Source organism: Sceloporus undulatus, chromosome 6, assembly GCF_019175285.1.
Source record: "Sceloporus undulatus isolate JIND9_A2432 ecotype Alabama chromosome 6, SceUnd_v1.1, whole genome shotgun sequence".
NCBI lineage: Eukaryota > Metazoa > Chordata > Lepidosauria > Squamata > Phrynosomatidae > Sceloporus > Sceloporus undulatus.
This window is the reverse complement of record NC_056527.1, coordinates 104,083,019-104,103,952: the sequence shown is the minus strand read 5'-3', so window position 1 is coordinate 104,103,952 and position 20,934 is coordinate 104,083,019. Positions and strand designations below refer to the sequence as shown.

Sequence of the window (20,934 nt, the reverse complement as noted above, 5' to 3'; positions counted from 1 at the left end):
GCTGGTGGTTATTTTGGAGGGCCAAGCTCCAAGTATGGAGAATAACTGAGATCTAGGAGGACATGAAAGCTGTGAGAAATTGTGGACAATGACTCTGTTACAGCATTGGTTACCTCTGCTTAACATACACCCCTCTCTACTCATGCCTTATTTCCCTCCTACCATTGTTTTCCACATTGTGATTTTAGATTACAGTATAAGCTCTTTGACAGCAGAGACCTGTTTGTTTTTTGCTGATGAATCTAAAAGGTACCATGTACCTGATGGTGCCATGTTTTTAATAGTTGTTATTGTCGTCGTCACCATCCTTCTGGACTGAGGAGTTGCACATCCACAGGACCTTCAGTAATACCCTCAATGTTCCCGCAGTGTGCTTCTCTGTGCAATTGAAGATCTCATCCATACACATGCTGTGATCTGCTGAAGATGGAAACCAGGATCTTTGAGGAACTGACTAATGGTGATGCTCAGCCTGCAGTTGATATGAGCACACTGACTAGCATGGGAGACTGGACTTAAGAAAAGCTGCACATTGCACCTGTCTACAAGATACCACCATAACAGGACAAAACCTTTGTGTTTCTGGGGAACCAAAGTCATAACTCTGGCTTGTTATGATTGTGAAAACAGCATCTGCCAAGTATTTTCCCCCTCCTAGTGGTATAGGAAGTTGGGGGCAAATGAGTCAGTCGGCAGACTGTTTGTTTTTATAATATTCTCCATGGGGAATTACTAAACATTTATGTATAGTTCATTAAATGAACTGTATAAGGGAGTTTTGTTTTGTTTCTGAGTCGTCTTCTGTTAAAGTAGGTCAAAACAAGGAACTCGGGTGAAACACTCCACTCTTGGGGTGATAGTCTGTGTTTCCTACCAGTTGAGGGAAATATACCTTGCTGTTCCCAAATGCAAGCCATAAACAAGAGAACAAAGGTATAATCAAAGAAAGTGCTCCCCCCTCCCTTCTTCCCAATAAAAGCTATTTGCTAGAAACAAGCATTTCAGTTGTACTGCCTGAACACCTAGGAGGGGAAAATCAACCTTTGTATATAAAAGCAAATTTTTGTTGTGTTCAGTTTCAGCATTATTTCTTAATGCTAGTAGCAGTTAAGGGGAAATGGCCATGTGCTAAGCTTGCTTGACCAAGGTAGAGATTTTGTAACATAGCTGTGCTTCTTGGCAAGCTTATAGTTTGTGATGGACATGTGTACTTCTTTAAAGGGCATCTGACACAAAAGTCTCACATTATATTTCATTTTGATTAGGCAAGCTGAACCCAAAGTGAAATAACCTATTAAGTGATCTAGATCAGTGCTACTCAGGCTGCATCCACACTGCAGAAATAACCCGGTCTGACCCCACTCAGTGCTATGGAATTTTGGGTCCACAACAAATTACAGTTCCCAGAATTCCATATCATTGAACCTGGGCAGTTAATGGTACTAGTCCTTGACATATTGGGGGAAAGGGTTGCCTTTCCACCACACTGGATACTTTGAGAAATACTGATCTAAGCTTCATTGGGAATTATAGACCAATGTGATCTTTAAACTGTATAAAGTTATGGGTAAGGGTTTTCTCTGCTGTGGTATCCCGGTTGTGAAATGCCCTCCACTTTGAGGCCCAATTGGTGCCAACATTTGGCTTCTTTTTGACACCAAATTAAAACTTGGCTTTTTACCCAAACCCTTTGAGTAGTGTCTTAACCATTTCATCCAAATCTGTGCAGGGAGATGGTTTTAAAACTGTTTGTGTGTATTAAATTGTTTCATATGCTTTTACAGGCTTTTAAATTATTTTGTACTGTTTTAAATTGTTCTAAATTGATTTTTAATTGTATGCTGGCTTGAGATCTTGTCATACTGGATGGGATATAAATGTTCAAATAAGTATAATAATAAATAATATACAGGGAGGAGAATAATCTGTGGTACATGTTACAATGTAAGACAGGCCCTTTGGAGATGCTACAAACAGCACGAATAACCAGGAAAAAAGTCAGCACCCACCTCAATTACAATATCCCAAATAACAGAGTAATGGATTAACACTGACCAAACTTCATGTGTACTTACAAAATTATATTACAAGCTTGGATATACAGTACATTACAAAAGCCCAATTTATTTTAGTATCGTGATCCTAGAATATAACCAATTGATCCAAAAAGGCCCCCACCAACACAGTTAACATGGGATGTGTACAAGTAATTCCATGTAGTCCAGAGAACACACAGAGATGGCAAATCTGGAGTTATTCAGCTGCCATGGCTCCATCCAACCGAATCCTTTAGTTTTGTGAGGCACCAGGACTGTTTGGCAGAAAAGGCGAAAGACTTTGTGAAACTACAAATCCCAGGATTTTACAGGATGGCGCAGCGTGCTTCAAGTGGTGTCAGTCTGCATTACGATTTCTACAGTGGAGATGCACCCTTAAAAATTCCACCTGCCATCCTTGCTGCTGCAACAAAATTTTAATATGTATTAATTGATACGGTAACTTCTATTTCCACTTTCCATTAAAAGAACCCCTGCTCTCTCTCTGCATCCACACTGCAGAAATAATCCGGTTTGACACTGCTTTAACTGCCATGGTGAAGAAGACCATCGCTCGAAACACGTCTGGCTGGAAATAATGGTAAAGGATTTTATTCCCCACCAGGAAACTCTTCCAAAGGACTTTTGTGATATTTGAAACTGATTACTGCACTTCCAGACACCACAGGACCTGAGTTCCTCTGTTGTGTATTCTTTGAACAGTACAACTTCAATATTATCTGGATTATTTGAGAGTTTTTAATACTATATACTGTACATATATGCATATACAGTTAAGAAAGTGGATAGCAAGAAAATCAATGCATTTGCGGTGCTGGAGAAGAGTGCTGAAGATGCCACGGACAGCCAAAAAGACAAACAAATGGATCCTAGGGCAGATCAAACCAGAAACTAGTCTGAGTCTGTTGCACTTTGGCCACATCAAGAGAAGGCACGACTCACTGCAAAAAACAATAATGCTAGGAAAGGTGGAGAGAGGAAGGCCACATGCTAGGTGGATGGACTCTATTAAGATCACAGGTATGAATTTGTAGGAACTAAGCAGAACAGTGGAGGATAGGGAGTCTTGGAGACATATCAGCAGGATCATCATGGGTTGAGATCGACTTGAGGACAGTTAACAACAAAACATACACTTGTCTCTCCATATTTGTTAGGGTTAGGGGCACAAGACCCCCACGAATATGGAAAAACCACAAATAAGAAAAACATCATGTTTTTACCTGAGAGGACACTCTCTAGGAATCTGTAGGTCCTCTGGTGCAACTCTATGGTCAATGTCTGACAGACACTGACCATAGAACAGCCCTGGAGGAGCTACAAAGGCCTAGTAGAGTATTCTCTCTAGGAATCTCTAGGTCTTTCAGTGTAACTTTCAGTTAAAGTTGACCATAGAGTTGCACTGGAGGACCTAGATATCCCTAGAGAAAACATATTAATCAAATCCGTGAATAGTCAAATCCGCAAATATGGAGGGATGAGTGTATATACATATACAGTTAAGAAAGCAGATAGGAAGAAAATCAATGCATTTGAGATATGGTGCTAGAGAAGAGTGCTGGGGATACCATGGACAGCCAAAAAGACAAACCAGAAAACTCTCTGGAAGCCAAGATAACTAGACTGAAGCTGCCGTACTTTGGCCACATCATGAGAAGGCACAACTCACTGGGAAAAACAGTAATGCTAGGAAAGGTGGCGGGAAGAAGAAAGAGAGGAAGGCCACATGCTGGATGGATGGACTCTACTAAGGAGATCACAGGTATGAATTTGCAGGACCTATGCAAAGCAGTGGAGGACAGGGAGTCTTGGAGATGTCTCATCAGCAGGATCGCCATGGGTCGAGAATGATTGACTTGAGGTCTGTTAACAACAACAAAACATATATATAAACACTTTTAATATTATTTTAATTGACTGAGTTACATTTTATATTTTATAATACCTAACTTTTTTTTCCTTTTCTTTTGCATAGGTTAGGCTGTAATTCTTTCTCCTTTGTTGTTTTTCACCAACCTATATGTAGAGCGTATTATAAGGAAAGTAGAATTGGACACAAAAAGGAGGAGTGAAAACAGGAGGAAGGAATATCAACTATCATTCTAAGATATGCAGATGACACCATAATACTAGCAGAAAGCCTTACAGACCTGGAATGACTACTAAGGAAGATCAAGGAGGAGCGTGCAAAGGCAGGCCTGCCATTGAAATATAAAGCCACAGCAAACTACCATTCCCAGAATTGCACAGCATTGAGCCACGGCAGTTAAAGCGGCGTCAAATCAGATTATTTATGCAGTGTGTCCTGACCCTATGTTCCTATCATTCTCCATTCTCACTCATTCTGTGGTACAAAATAGCTGGCTATTACCACTCTGTCTCTGGTTCTTGGGTGATGGTTACTAGCCCTGGTGTTACTGGTCTATTTTTCCATGATTCCCATTTTGGTTTCTAACTCCATCACTACCACTAATTATCTTAAGGTTGTGTCAATGCAGTACTGCATCTAGCTCTGTGGAGTGTGAATAATGCAATGCTAAGGCTCAGTGCTAGGGAATTCTGGGAACTGTAGTTTTGTGGGACATTCAGCCTTCTCTGTCACAATAAACTACAAATTCCCCTGACTCGAAAGTATCTTGCAAGGACTTGAGACTCAAGACTTGAGGCTTGGGACTCAAACTGTCAGTCAGTCCTCAAAAGTACTAGAACAATGGTCCCCAAACTGTGCCCTTTAAGGGCTTTTGGACTTCAGCTCCCAGAAGCCTCAGCCATGTTGGCCAATAGCCTGGGATTCTGGGAGCTGAAGTCCAAAACCCTTAAAGGGCACAGCTTTGGGTAAACCTACTACTGTACTAGAAGATCTCTTTGCCTATTGAAACCATAGAGTTGCCTGGTTTTCCCATTCAAACCGGAAACAGGAAGAGACGGCTGAATGGACGCCTGTGTGCCGCTCTAGGAATTGCAACTCGCAGACTCCTTCTCCAACTCGGCTGTTGATTGGCTCCCTCCTCGCTCACGTGACTCCGCTGGAACTCGGCTCGCCGGCTTTGGGCGGGGCTGAGCTGGGCGGCGCCGCGGGAAGCAAAGCAAAGCAAAGCAAAGCGGGGCAAAGAGGGTCGCCTTGGCTCTCGGTGCAGCGGCGAGATGGCGGCGGCCGGAGCTGCCAGGGGCCCAGGGAAGTCTCGGGAACCGGAGCCTCCGCCTTGCAAAGCGGGTGAGAACCCGGGAAGGGAAGAAGCGAGGCGGTTGAGGAATTAGGCGGGAAGGGAACAAAACAGCACCGTCCGCACTGCAGGAATAATCCGGGTCCGTACCGCTTTAACTGCCACGGAGTGGATTCCAGCTTTGTGGAGGCACCAGAGTTCTCCGAAAGAGAGAACAGGGAAAGAAAGACTGTCTCACAAAGCTGCCAGTCCCAGAATTCCACACCACTGAGCCCTGGCGGTTAAAGCGGTGTGAATCCGGATTACTTCCGCAGTGTGGGTGAGCCTGCTTTGGAGGGAGGTTAGCCTAGAGACCCCCTGAAATGTGTGTCTGTCTGTGGCTTCCCCCATAATAATAGTAAAGGGCATGCCTGGGCTTGAAAGTGTCTTTGTTTCTCATGTTGTCTATTGGCATCCTTTAAATAACCCGGTTTGGCAGCGCTTTAACTCTTTGTCTGGCTCACTGCTATGGAATTCTGGGAGTTGGAGTTTGTTGTGGGGCTCTGGGCCCACAACAAACTCCAACTCCCAGAATTCCATAGCAGTGAGCCAAAGAGTTAAAGGCTGAGAGAGTGTGACTTCCCTAAGGTCATGAGTGTGAAGAGTGCAATATGTCCATTCAAAGGGGTTTTGCCATTGCCTCTGAGGCTGAGAGAGTGTGACTCACCTAAAGTCACCCATTGGGCTTCCATGGCTGAGTCGTATTTCAGCTCTCAACCCTCTATGCCCCACTGGCTCTGCTTATTTATTGACCTTTTCCACATCTTCCAGTTCGGAGGTTTGCTCCTTTCTGTGTCATATTTACATCCAGCGCAGATTGACGGAGCAAGGTAAACTGGTGAGTCTCTGTTCTGCCTCCTGAAGTTGTCTCCAGCCGCCGTGTCCCCAAGGAAAGTAGGGGAACAAGTCCCAGCGAGTGAAAGACAGATGGACTCCAGGTGCCTTGTTTCTTGCTGGAGGAAGATGATCTCACGCATGAGCTCATGCGTCCCGTTTAGAAAGTGTGAGGTAGACAAAGATTGATGTTTTTTCTCCCTTTCCCATGATGTTAGACCTAAGCTTGGACTGGGAGATATATGGTCATCTATATGTCATTGGACTCCAGTTCCATCAACAGTAAGCAACTAAGGTCCAAAACACACTACAGAAGTAATCCAGTTTGAAGCCATCTCAAACTGGATTATGTCTGCAATGTGTTTTGGACCATAGTCCATAGTGAGGGATGATCAGAGCTGTAAACCAATAACATCTAGAATGACATACCTTTTCCCTCACTGCTCTTTGCTTGCTTATCTGGGAAAGGCTTGTGAATGTTCAGTTCGCATTGGCTGGAAATTGCCTAAATACCCGAAAGGCCCAAGGATCCTGTCTGGTCTTGGAAGCTAAGCATTGTCAGACCTGGTAAAAACTTAGATGAGAGACACCCCCCCCCCCCCCCAAAAAAAATATCAGGTGCTGTAGGCAATATTTCAGAGGAAGGAACTGCCAAAACCACCTCTTGAGTATTCCCTGCCTAAGAAAACCCTATGAAATTCATGGGGTCTCTATAAGTCAACAAATGCCTTCAAAGCTCATACACATACCTTAGCAGGAAAAGATATAAAGTCGTCCTCTACATTTGCGGCTTTGTGGATTTGATTATTCATGGATTTGATTAACATGTTCTCTCTAGGAATATCTAGGTCCTCCATCATGACTCTGTGGTCAGCTTCCACCAAAAGCTGTGTTGGAGAAACTAGAGATTCCTAAAGAGAATACTTCTCTAGGCATTTATACATCCTCAAGTGCAATTTCATAGTCAGCTTCTGGAAGATGTTGACCATGCAGTTGCCTTGGAGGACCTAGAGATTCCTAGAGAGGTATTCTCTCAGGTTAAAAAAGGGTTTTTATATGTGTGTGTGTGTGTGTGTGTGTATATATATATATATATATTTGTGATTTTTCCCCTTTCACGGAGGTCCTGTACCCCTAACCCCAGTGAATGTGGAAGGTCCACTGTATATGGGAGAAAGACAGTTCAGACAAAAGAAGGTGCTTCATCAAATAGCCCATGGCTGGGAAATATCTGGGCCCCCAGCTTTTTGTGGAGAAGTGCACCCATCATCCTTCGTCATTTGCCAAGGCTGGCTGGCGCTGATGGGAAATAGAATTCAACAGCAGTTGTAGAGTTCCTCACCCTTTATATAGTGTGTAGTAAATATGTACAATTCACTGCTACAAGATGGAGTGATGCCAGATGGCTTCAAAGCTAAGGAAAAGGGAGTAGGGCCAATTTGTTGAGTCTAAATGGCTATTAATTGCAATGGGAAATGGATGCCCAGTGGCATTGAATGCCATTTACTTTGGTATGACAATGAGGTGGGGCTCTCGCTCTCATAGCATGCTTATGGACTTCTAGTATCAGGTCAGCTGCTGTGATAAGAAGCTGATGGATTATATGAACCACTGGTCTGATCCAACAAGGCTAAAGATGTAAAATTTCTGGAAATGTTGAAGCCATAGAATAAAACTTTTTCTTTTCTTTTTTGAAAAAAATATGAGAATTTTCAGTAAAAAAATTAACAAAAAGTTATATTTTGTAGACGAAAAGTCACTATGTTACTTTAATAATGTAAAATGTATTATGTATGATATGATAGGCATACAATAATCATTTTTGGTATATTAAAATATAATTCATTTAAATAATTATTACAAAGTGTATTTAATTTTCCAAATTGTTGTCTTGAAAGCTGTATGGAGCTATATGGAATCTCTTTGCTTTTGCACTTATTAGGAATAGGCAAATCAACTGCAATAAAAATAGGTGAAACTGTCAACATTAGTAATAGAGAGGACATCATTTTGTCTCCTTTCATTTTCCATAGCATCAAAAAGACATAAAGTGCTCAGTCCGTAAGAACGGGAAATGGAAAGCAAAACCAGAAATTACAATGATGTGATACTGTATATAATCTTACATAAACTCTTCCTCTTTTGTAGTTTCTAGCGGGGGAAATGGGGAAGTAAATATATAAACATCTTGTCTTAAACATTTTATTCACCATTTTAAAAGAAGATATTTCATTATCCATTACTTTTTAATTTTTTCAGTTTTCTGGGAGAAAGGGACTTTGGAAAAAGTGAGGAAAATGTTTTTTTCCTGGATTTTTTCTATTCTTTTTTTCACCTCAGTAAACCTTCATATCTCAACAGGGCTTCTCTGTTTTCTTTTTTGGGTTGCTTGTTTTCTTATAGTCCTTTCTCTTTGCAGACACAAGTTCAGACCAGATCCTTCAGACAGGAACTGTGCTTCTGAAGGGGTGAGTATCCAAACAGGAATAGATGTGCTAGAAGAGTCTAGAGCATCTTCAGCCCCGCAGGTTTTGGTGAACTACTGTTCCCAAGATGCCTCACCTTTGACCAAGCTGTGTAAGGCTGATGAGAACTTGATTTCAATAACAACTGGAAGGTCATTTGTTCCACAGTCCTGGGGCCCATTCACACTGCATAATTATAGTGCTATTATTCCACTTTAACAGCCATGGTTCCATTCTATGGAATCACGTAGTTTGGTGACATACTAGAGCTCTTTGGCTAGAAATACTAAATGCCCGTCCCTAAACAGCCAGTCACAGGACTCCAAAGAACAGAACCATGACAGTCAAAATTGTATAACAGCACTATAATTCTGTAGTGTGAATGGACCCTTGGTCTGAAAGGGCAAGCATGTCTGGACTTATGCAGAACAGGGCATAAAGGTTATGTGTTGGATGAACTAAGGGAATCTTTTCAGGGAATTGATTGAGTCGTGTGGCTAGAGTCGGCTTGCTTGCTAAACACTGTCTCACTTCTCCCTTTTTTTCTGGCCTTGTGGCAGATTTATTTGGGACCGAATGCAAAGCTGTGGGGACTCTGAACGTATCCAGGCAACGATGGCAGAGCTCAAGGACTCAGAGTCTCAGGTTTGTGACCCTAACACCAAGCGGTTGAGTGAATGCCTGCGCCGGATCGGAGATGAGCTGGATGGAAACATGGAGCTACAGAGGTGCGTTTTCTTGTTACCAATCCTTGCTGAGAAACCACATTCCCATTTATTTAGGAGGAGTGTTTCCCAAAAGTCAGCTTGATGTAGTAGTTTGAGCATTGGACTAAGAGTCTGGGAGATCAGGGCTTGAATCCCTGCTCAACTATGAAAGCTGTGGCCCTGGACGAAAGCTGTGGCCCTGGACAAGACACACTGTCTAAGCCTTAGAGGAAGGCAATGGTTAACTCTTTCTGAATAAATCTTGCCAAGAAAGCCCTATGATAGGGTTGCCACAAGTCAGAGTTGACTTGAAGGCACAATCCAACAATGTTGTGTTTCCCACATCTCAATGAAGTGCATAATGTATAGAAATACAGTACCTTTCTTGAATAATAGCTTCAAGAGTGGGGGGATCTTTTAAGTCCCCAGATTGTTTCTTATGCATAACAAACATGCAGCCCACCAGGTCTTGATCTTTCTACTGATGAGCATAAGCATTTCATTCCTGTTGGTGTAGATGTGGAACCAGTGAGTAATCTTGTTGCCTTCCTGTAGCTTACCAGTCCTTTGATGCCTCTTTACAGATGATGATGATCTTATTAATTGCCATTGAGTCAACTTTGCTTTATGGCAGTCCTACAAATGAGAGATTTCCTTGTCACCCTATCATCAACAACCCTGCTCAGGTCTCACTGACACAGAACAATGGCTTCCTTCATTGAATCTATCCCCTTATACTGTGGTCTTCCCTTTTTCTTACTGCCTTTTGCCTTAGTGAACATTATTGTCTTTTCTAGTGAGTCATGGCGTCTCAGTTCAGTCACCTTGGTTTTTAGGGAGAGTTCAGGATAGATTTGCTCTTTGGACCCATGTATTTGTCTTTTTGGGCAGTCCATGGTATCCACAGAACTCTCCTCCAGCACCACATTTCAAATGAGTTTATCTTCTTCCTGTCAGCTTTCCTCATTGTCCAGCTTTTACAATTATACATAGAAATTGGAAATACAGTGGGATGGGCAGTCCTGACTTTGGTGTGAGATATTTTTTTACAGATAGCAGTAGGAAAAACATCTATCAGTATCAGTCTGTGTATAGAAGGAATAGGGAGCATGTGTCCTTCTCGATAGTGTTGGATTGCAACTTGCATCAGCCCTAACCACTGGTGAAGGGTGATGAGAGATATAGTCCAGGCACATGTGGAAGGCCATCCTGGGCTGCTGCCACATTGCAAAAATAAACCAGCTACCACTTTTTAACTGCCATGACTCATAATATGGAATTCTGGGATTTGTAGTTTTGTGAGATTTTTTGCCTTTCCTGTAAATTCTGGTGCTTCCTATGAAACTACACGGTTGGTAGGGACACGAGAGAGGGCCTTCTTGGTGGCTGGCCCTAGACTCTGGAACTCCCTGCCTAGGGAGATCAGAACAGCTTCCTCCTTAATGGCCTTCTGCCGGCAAGTGAAGACCTACATGTTCACACAGGCGTTTAGGGAATTACTATAAGGCAGGCTGGGATGTTGGACCAGTTTAAAAATGCTTTTCAGTGTACTTTTACAAAATTATTATTATTGTACTGTTTTTTAATGCTGTGAAGCTGCTCTGAGTCCCACTCCTGGGAAAAGAGTGGGATACAAACAAACAAATAAATAAAACTGCTGTATTTCTGCAGTGTAGCAGCAGCCCTAGAATACAGGGAGTAAGGAACTGCTTTCTTTCTTTGGGATGTATCCCATAGTGTCCTTCCAACAGCAGAACAAATGCTGCTGGCAGATTAAATTCATCAGCACCTTCTTGAAGTCGTCACTGGAATATTGCAGGAACTTCTTGGGAGAGTGTGGGGAGACTGCCAGTTGGAGAAGGAAAACTGAATGGCTTTTCTTTCATTCATAGTTTTTAATTAAGTCTGTTCAACTCTAAAATTGCATTTGTTTTGTTTGATTTCATTGTTAGCTGCCCCATGTTGCATGTTTTTGGAAGAAAAGACAATAGAAATCAAATAAATAAAAGACGGTTTGTGAGTGGATCATTATGTGTTGTCTTCAGTAAGCTTCTTAATTGTCACTCAGTATAAAATCAGGGTGGTGTACCATAGTAAGAGCAGTACAAACACATAGAAATGGTAGCTGCCTTCAACTAAAGGCCAATCAGGCAGTACAATAACAATGATAACCAGCTATACAAGATCCTGGAATGCCTGAGCAGACCAGAAAAATAAATAAAGCTTTGCCTAGTGACAAAAAGAAATCAAAGATGTTGAGCTGCTTTTGGCCGAGCATTCCTGGTCATCATGTTTTAAAATGATTTTACATTGCTTCAGAGTACTAGTTTTTTAATAGGGTAGCTCTTAAAATTATCATTAAAATAAATAAGTATGGCTGGATTGTGACAGTTCTTGGATGAGAGGTTGCAACTTTGAGTGTGATTTGAAAAAAGCAAAGTATAAAAGACACAACTAATTGCGTTTGTTTGTTAGAACTGCAGCCCCCTCCAAAATGGTTCCAGGCAGCTAACAATAAAAACAATAATAGCAAATACAATCCTTCAGCGATGGGGGGGGAGAAGACAGCACTTGGTTAGATTAAAAGCTCCTTTTACAGTCACCCACTGGCACTGAAAAGTTTGCTTGAATAGGAAAATGCAAGTAGCTAGAACAAGAACCCTTGGGGTATGGTATGTATTTCTGCATGCATTGAGGATACAAGCACACCATGCTTCCTATACAATCTGTTCCTGGGAGCATCAGGCCATCCAGTAGTGGGAGTGGAGGAGAGAAAGAGTCTGGCTTTTGTTGCAGTAAAGCTAAATCTGCTCATAGTTCCAAGTTTACAATGTAAAGATCCAAGTACTGTACCAGCCATTTGTCTTTTGCACATGGATTGGGCACTGATTTAAAAGCAGGGTAGTGAGAAATTCTTATATAGTGTCATTGTACTTGAAAGAGTTGAGAAAGTTGAAGCACAGTAAAATAAAATTATCTTGTGCATTAGAAAATAGAAGACAGAGAACTTGGTGTGTGTGTGTGTGTGTGTGTGTGTACATGTGCCTTCTATTCATCTGTTGACTCTTGGCGACCCCATGAATTTCATAGGGTTTTCTTAGTCAAGGAATACAGTGGTACCCCGGGTTACGAATTTAATTCGTTCCGCCGCCGCGTTCGTAACCCGAAAATCTTCGTAAGCCGAAAAAGCCATAGGCGCTAATAGCGAAAGCCGCGATTTCGTGCGAAAAAGCACCGAAAAGCACCAAAAATTTTTTCGTAACCCGGAACAGTTTTTTTCAATGGATTTTTTTCGTAACCCGGAAATTTCGTAAGGCGGCGCATTCGTATCCCGGGGTACCACTGTACTCAGGTGTTTTTGCCACTTTCTTCCTCTTAAATGTCACCAGGGTGTTCACTGGTGGTTTCCCATCCAAGTCCTAACCAGGGCTGACTCCTCCTTAATTTCCAAGATCAGATAGGATCTGGTTTCCTTAGGGTATTTAGGTGCTAGGTGATACGATATTATCTGAAGGGAACTTTAACTACTGTGGCAGTGGAATAGACTGCTAGAATGGGGCATACTCTCCATCATTGGGGGTCTTTAAACAGAGTTTGGATGGGCACCTTTTAACAGTGCTGCAGTGTATTCCTGCATGGCAAGGGGGCTGGACTGAATGCCTCTTGTGGCCCATTCAGTGATATTCCTTTCATGGAACACATGCTTCAAATAAAGAAGGTCCCAGGTTAAATCCGTGACATCCTGCATGTAGAACTGAGAAAAACCAGAATAGACAGTACTGAATTAGGTGGATGAGTGGTCTGACTTGATACAACACTGCTTAGTATCCTACATGTACCACGTAGAGATCCTGGCTCTGGAAAGGGAAGGGACAGCCCTGACTGATGGAAAACTAGGTTGTATTTTTTGATGTTTGATATTTAGAACAAGGAAATTTCTTTTGGAGAACATATGGCCATTTCTGAATGGTGCAGTTTTGTGCTCCATTTGAAATGGTCATCTGGAAGGAATCCCGCCTATCCCCCCATCTCCACCTGTGGCATTGAGGTTAGTGTCTGGGCATAGTTCCATTTGTTGTTGCCTTTATTTGTAGTGTGTGGTTTAACTTCCTTGCTCAAATTTTCTAGTCATCTTGGTTGAGAAGACACGTATTTATTATTTACTTCAAACTCCACTCTGCAGCTGCAAAATTTCTCAGTGGGGGTATGTATCCATTTAACAAAGACATGACAGTTCCTGTCGTCGACAATCTAAATCTAAAAAAGACATAACATAAGAGGAAAGGGGTATGAGGAAGTCAATAAGCCCAGGAACAAAAAACCTAGGCACAGGTTCTCAGTGTTACGATGTTCCATGGCCTGGTAGAATGACTACTGGGTGCCCACTGGGGAAAAGACAAACCTGACGGAGTTGGCTTCTCAGGAGGGCAGAAGTGGGTGGGTGGAAATTATCTTCCTTCTGTCTTTCAATCTGATGTGATGGCTTGATTACTTTCTGCTTTCGTACCAGCTGATGACTCCATTTTGTTAGATCCATTAGGTGAATTTATGGAAGCTGAAGCTCAGTGCTGTTGTTCCTATTACCTCATTTTTGTTTTACATGGATTGCATTGCACTAGACTCTGAGATTTCATTCTCAGAATGCACAGTGTTGGCACAATCCTCCCTGTGAGTGGGAAAATGTAGCTAACCATGGTTGTTTTTTTATTCTGTTTTCACGCAGAATGATAGAGCAAGTCCAGATGTATCCCCCAAAGGAGGTTTTCTTCAGAGTAGCTGCTGAGATGTTCTCTGATGGGACCTTTAACTGGGGACGGGTTGTAGCTTTGTTCTACTTTGCATGCAAGTTGGTCCTGAAGGTAAGTATTCTGCCACCACCCTTCCCTTCACCATCTTCTGATTCTTGCTCAGAGCTCGGAGCTGGAACTCACAAAGTCCAGTGGTTTTCATGGCCACTGACAGTGTTGGCTATCAAAAACAGCACTGCAATTGGCAATGCTGTAGTCCAGAAAAGTTACTTTTCCAAGCACTGTCCCACCCTGACTACCTTTAATACCTGCGTCTTCCTTCCTTCTTTCCCTTTCATCACCCCTGGACAGGCAGTTTGCACTAAATTACCAGCGCTAATAAGGACCATCATTAGCTGGACAATGGAATACATACAGAATCATGTCCTGGTCTGGATCCAAGCCCAGGGTGGATGGGTGAGTTAAAAGCTGATTTCTTTAGCCTTGGGAACACTCCCGGTCAGTATGGTTCCCGAACTTGAAACCCCAGGTGGTGGTGCACAACAACTCACAGAGAACCCATAATCATGGGCCATGCCGGCTAGGGATTCTGGGAGCTGAAATCCTTTACTACACCTAAGTGGAAGAACCAGTGCTCCAGAGGAAAAAGTAGATTTCAGACTTGTTGGATGTATTTGTTCATTTTTATTCTACTTCAAAGTCCACCAACTGTAATCAGGTGCAAAACAAGGAAAGTCCGTATATTTGGCTTGCTTTGAGCCCAGGAGTTTCCATCACTTGCCCATCAAAAGCCAATGTGCAGCGATTCTGTCTTCCCATCATTAAGAGGTTGTGGGGACAGGAAGCAACAAAGAAACACAATTTGCAAAATTTGATTTTGCCCTGGGGACTCCAAACATAGTGGAAATGTCCTCCGTACCCCCAGAGTGCTTTTGGGGGTATTCCTTTAAAAAATTGACCCCTGGGGCCACAAAAACAGTGCTGGGAGCCACATGCGGCCTATTTGCCACACTTTGCCTACCTGTTTTAGGACTAAGATCGCAGCCCTTTCATCCAGAAATAATACTCCTCATTTTTCCTTCATGCATTCCTAGATCTTAATTCTCTTGATAGTCCCAACTAGAGTAGACCCAATGAATCATTTGTTGAAAATGATACAATTTGTGACTTTAGTTTCAGTAGTGTGATGTGCTGGTTTGTCTAAACTACCCCTGTAGAGAGCATTACCCATTATAATCCATTCTAAAGGTTAATAAAGCATAAGTACCACTGATTAGCATGTTAAACAGCTTTGTCAACACCATGGTGTAGCTTTTGTTGTCTAACTGATATTTCCTACCCACCCCTTTTATTTTCCTTCCAGGAAGGCCTCCTGTCCTACTTCGGCACCCCCACTTGGCAAACCATTGCTGTATTTGCCGCTGGCGTCTTGACTGCCTCATTGACCTTCTGGAAAATGTCTTAATCTTCAGCCCCCTTTGATGGGGGTTCATTTTTGTTTTGCGGGAACAAGGGGGGGCAGGTTCCCCTGATCTTCCTATTCAAGAATGAATATGTATGATGATGATTTCCCCCCCCCCCCCTCAGCTGTGGGCTTTATCAAGCCAACAAATACTGATGTTCTTTATCTTGGTGCCTTTTTAGGGGGTGAAAATATGCCCCCTTCTTTTTCCAGGGGTGTGTACTTTTGGGCTTTGCTTTTGACCATCTGTGCCTCAGGGATGAGAGGTCAGAGGACCATGGAGGTTATCCAAGCTTTGGAAGGATGAGGAGAACAAGACAAAGGTTGTGACAAGCTTGTTCTGGTTTGCTAGGAGGTCACTTGGTACTGCTGACCTTGTATATGTTTTCTGAAAGAAAGATTCTAGCTTTTTCCCACCAAAACCAGCAGCTGTATGTTTCTCCACCTTTCTCAAATCCAAATGGATTCAAATGCATCTGTGTAAAGCAAGTTTTGTCCTATCCTTTACCATTCTCTCTTCAGATGGCAAATCTTAGAAGTTATATTTGAACAGATTTTCAGAAATGCAGATCCAGAATTCCACTGGAGAAAACCTAATTTTTGTTTGGAAAGAACTGAAGATTTTTCATCTGACCAGAAGATTTTGGCTTCATCAGTTCAATCTTTATTTTATTTTAAAGCTGGCAACTGATCAGGACAAGATTTAGCACACCGGAGTGGGTGAATTTCAGCAGATTCTGCATAGCAACTGAGGCACCTGTTCGTTGTGTTGGTTTGGTTTTTTTTTTTTTTTAAAGAAACTGCAGTTGTAAAGCAAACAATTTGGAGCGATGTTTCATTTTACCGGATCTATCTGTTTTTCTAGAGAAATGCTCCAGGGGGCACCAGAGAAAAGAACAAGTGTTTATACCTAGATGGACCACCTGCCTCAGATTCAGAAAGCAAAAACATGGCTTTATAAAACAGTTGCTCTCCAAATAGAAGACATTGCAAGACAATGCAAACTTCTGCAAATTTTCTTGCCTGTATGAAGGATTCATCTGCTGCTTTCTGTTCATCTGAGGAAGAACTTTCCAGTTACATTGAAGCTTTGATGGCTTAAGAATTGGGGAAAGGGAGTATGTCAGGTTTCTCTCTGTGCTGTGGAAGCATCTCTTACTGATGGCCTGTTCTATGGTTTATTTTACTGAATTAATGTCCTCTGAGATTGTTTAGCCTTTCAGCTCAGAAAAAAAAGCACCAAACAGTTCTATCAAACCCACTGTCCCAAAGAAAATCCCAGTATGAAATACCTGTAAATTACTATGATGGGAAACAGTTTGAGTATGGTAAAAAAAAAAGTGACTTCACTTTTTCCTTTTCTTCCCCTCATGACAGTCATCAAGCATTAAGACTGCATATCTAGCTAAACACAGATTCAGTCATCTGCAACAGGCACCCACTCCGATTACGGAGTTACCCTGCAGACATGCACCTTGAAGTGTGGGGAATTTGTGTATCTGTCTCCTGGTGCTTAGGAACTTCCTTACTCAAAAGGAACGGGGCTTTTGTATTAATATTGTAGCCTCAAAGTGCCATCGAAGTCTTTGTTTTTTCACTGTCTTCCGGGACATGCATCTAAGTGTGTTCTTTTTTAAAAACAAAATACTGATTACCGGTTATTATCTTCCTTGGTATTTCAGGTCAGGTTGTTCCAAGCCAGGCACAGACAGGGGGCCCTAAATGTAGTATAACATTTTGTTATTGTTGAGACATATCATGGATCTGGGTTTTTTTCCTCCAGAGCCAGCAAACACCCACTTCCTGTGGCTCTTTTCTTTGTTAGGTAATTGTATGGCCCTGAAGCCTCCACTCGTGTGCCAAGGGAGATGTGGGTAGGAGTGGATTGTGCTCATTTTAAGGAAACATAGTGGCACAGAGACAGATATAGTTGGCAAGATGGGGTAGCTTAGTCTCTCCCACTGCTTGGATCAGCACTGTAATAAGGCATCATTTTATAATGCTAGGACTATCACATCTGACAACATAGCTTCTCTCTGATTCAGCAGAGGGCGGTCCTTTCAACCCATTTTAAAGGCAGGGAGATGACGTCTTTCAGCTGAGAAGGGTCTATGAGTGAACAGGATTGGGGCACGGGTAGAGGCAAGAGGTAGTGAAAAGCAGAGCTTGGCAAAATTACTTTTCTGGATTACAAGTTTCCAAATTCCCCCATCAATATGAATTGTTACCACTTTGGCTAGGAGTTCCTGTGTGGTAATCCAAAAAAGGAACTTTAGTGGAGTGATTTTTGACAGTGGTCTTCCAGACATTTTGGATTTCAAGCTTCAGATTCCCTGATGACTGGCTGTGCTGACTGAAGATTCTGGAGATGAGGTCCAAAACATGAAGAGCCAAAGGCTAAGAAGTCTCCAGTTGTTCATAAATAAAGGCTAGAATGGGTGGCCTCCCAGATTTTGAATCACAATTCTCAGCAGCCCTAGCCAGCATAAATCAGTGGTGAGGGCTAATGTAAATTGCAATCCAGCAACATTTGGAGGGTCATACATTTCCCACCAGAGTCTTGGAACATCTTACAGCTGTAAGTAATTTCTTAACTTTATGCTGAGTTGGGGCAATATTTATTATTAGGAAAGCCCCTTTAAAGCTGTGAATTCACCTGCTCATTTAGGCAGATTGATTTGGTCAGATGTTAGTGAGAAAACGAGAGGGATGTGGGGGGTGAGCACAGGATCCAGTGGGGTGTTTCATAACCAATTGTACTTGAATAAATATAAATATTGGACAGTTTTGTTACCTCAGGGGTTGGAAGTGTGATGTCATTAAGGGATGGACACGGGAAACTCCGGTTATTACAGATAAGAGGTGAAAAGAACTACAAAATATATGTTGATGTGTTGGGAATGCTGGGCTCATGGAGGCATTGAGAGAAGTCTTTAAAATATATATACTGTTTTTCATGAGGTCATGACTTTGGGTTTGTGAACTAAAACAATCTGGGGATGAGCATTTACTGAGCCTGGGGTGGGGAGGGAGGGTTTTCTCCTGGGTGTGGGGTTGTGTTTTTAAAAAAATGTCCCAGATCTTCAGTGCTTTGTAAATTCAAGCTTTGATCTTCCTTTATCTATCTCCCCATCTTTTTTCCAGGCGTCTGGCTTTTCATATGGGGTTGGTTTACAGCGTTAGAACATGAAGGAAGGTTTTCTTGAGTTATTTGCATTGGATTAATTTCTCCTTTCCAAACCATTTCCTAATGTTATGGGTTTTGTGACAGTTGCAATGTGATTTTCATTGTTTCATTGTAGGATTAATTTCAATTCTCTTGAACTACTACTGTCTGTCTCCAGATTTGCCCCTTTCATGGGCATACGTCTGGACACCTGTTTCTGTCTCTACAATCCACACCCCCAACTACATCATCTGTCTTTCCCACAAAGCACTTGGGGCCCCTTCACTCTACACTGTTACAACATGGTTATATTCAACTTTAATTACCATAGTTCCCTCCTTTCCTATCCTGGGTGTGATTTGTAGTTCATGGAGAGGTATTTAGTATTCTCAGCCAGAGAATTCAACTGCCTTTCCAAACTGCAACCCCCAGCAATCATGGCATTATAACTGTGCTTTGTAAAAGGGCCCTTGGTTATCACTGTGAGTTTTTTTTCCTCTACTAGTATCTTGAACCCACTGAACTTATAGTATGTGTGGGCAAGGGCTAAAGGTGCTGAGGCAAGCAGGTGCTGAAGGATTATATCTAGGTGTCTGCACTGGCCAGCTCATTCCATTAAGGCCAGGTAGATATGGAACATACAACTAGTCCTAGACAAGTAAATGCCATTGTATAAAAGATGAGAGAGCTGCTTGGTGTTCAGCCACAGGTTCTCATTCTTCCACTCCATGCACAGTGCAGGAAACATCCTCTACTATCCAAGGGCACTTTCACATGACAAAATTATTCTATGATTTAACTTTAATTGCCATGGTTGCCTCCTGCAGAAGGCAGTTTGGCAAGTCACTATTGCTCTCAGGTAGAGAAGTCTAAATACTTAACAAAACTGGATAGAACCATGTCAGTTAAAGTGGAATCATAGTGCTATGACTGTAGTGTGAAAGGGCCTCAGGATTCTGTTTCCAAGAAAGGACTCCTTATTAGAATATGAAAATATAACTTGGGGGGGATTACATCTCCCAGAATCCTCTGGGTAGCATGGCTACTGGTCATACTGGTTGGATAGGGTGGTCTGAGAGTTGCAGTCCTAAATAGTTTGCCCATGTATAGGCTTAAAACTGCAGAGGGCTTCTGTACTTTTAATGGTTGTATAGAAGATGGAGTTTCAGCACGTGTTTGTCACACAACAAGATAACAAACAACACCTGATTAAATCCCCCATGTTTATACAAACATTAAAATCATAGGAGCCCTCTCCAATTTTCATTCTGGCAGTGCTGCCTATGGATACTCCTCAGATAGCTCTGCCAGAGTGAAAACTGGAGAAGACTCAAGACTAGCAACATGTGGGTGGTTGCTTTAAAAACATCAGGCCTAGTTACACTTTGCCCCATTCCCTAAACCTAATTATGGATTGACCCCAGGCTTTTCTTTGGGGGCTGGAGAGATGGATACAGTGAGCCAGCCATATCGGCAGACTAGTGATCTGCAGGTGATTGACAGGCTTCAATCTGTGGATGTGACCATCTGTGGATGCTCCATATTATTCAGTTGTGCCATGTGCATGTGGATGCGCGCATGTCACTGCCCATTGAGCATCTGTGGGAGGTCACAGGACGAAACCCCTGTGGATGAGAAGGGTCTCCTGTACTTTCAAGAGAACCCATATGAGCAACACAATCTTAGTATGGGTTGCTTGTTCAACAGTACCATTGTCTTCATATGCCTTCTTGTTTTAGTGGCAAACAAGTTTTTGATAGCGTTTTTCTAGAGTTCTAGCATAGATGAAACAGCCACAGTCTGGACAGCATACTTGGTGTTTGACTCTTTAACAGGCACAACCAACATCACTTTCATCTGGTTGCATTTGAGGACAGCTTTCCTAATGGTGAGGTTCGTTCATATCTGGCTGTTCTATGCAATTGTTGCCTCCTTCCTTATGCAATGGTTCCTATGCTTTTTTAAAAAGAAATTAAATCTACCTTCCTGTTTTATAATTTTTTTAAAAGAAATGTTTGATACATCTTTTATGATTTGTTTTACTTGTTCAGCTATGACATTAATATTTTTGCTGGTTGTTTTTGTTGGTGTGTGGACATTAAAAGAAAACAGATTGCAAGTTCCAGAGTGGTTTGTGAAGTGGAAACAAGATGGGGTCTACCTCTGAAATGCAGAATTTAGCTAGCTCATATGCACCCACAGAAGGAAGGAAACATAACAGATATCTCTGAATGCTGTAGAAGAAATTATTCATACCAACTGTTTTGGGATCAAAGGCTTTTAGTCTGCAAG

The 20,934-nt window shown here is 42.2% G+C and overlaps 1 protein-coding gene across 1 annotated transcript; it reads left to right on the top strand.

Annotated features, from left to right (window-relative positions):
- The first annotated feature begins 5,107 nt into the window (after nucleotides 1–5,107).
- LOC121934534 (apoptosis regulator BAX-like) lies at nucleotides 5,108–16,265 on the top strand. The gene is made up of 6 exons (XM_042475114.1): nucleotides 5,108–5,271; nucleotides 8,514–8,562; nucleotides 9,120–9,287; nucleotides 13,990–14,125; nucleotides 14,366–14,470; nucleotides 15,378–16,265. The coding sequence occupies exons 1-6, from the start codon at nucleotides 5,202–5,204 to the stop codon at nucleotides 15,477–15,479; spliced, it is 630 nt and encodes a 209-aa protein (XP_042331048.1). The 5' UTR covers nucleotides 5,108–5,201; the 3' UTR covers nucleotides 15,480–16,265.
- The last annotated feature ends 4,669 nt before the right edge of the window (nucleotides 16,266–20,934 follow it).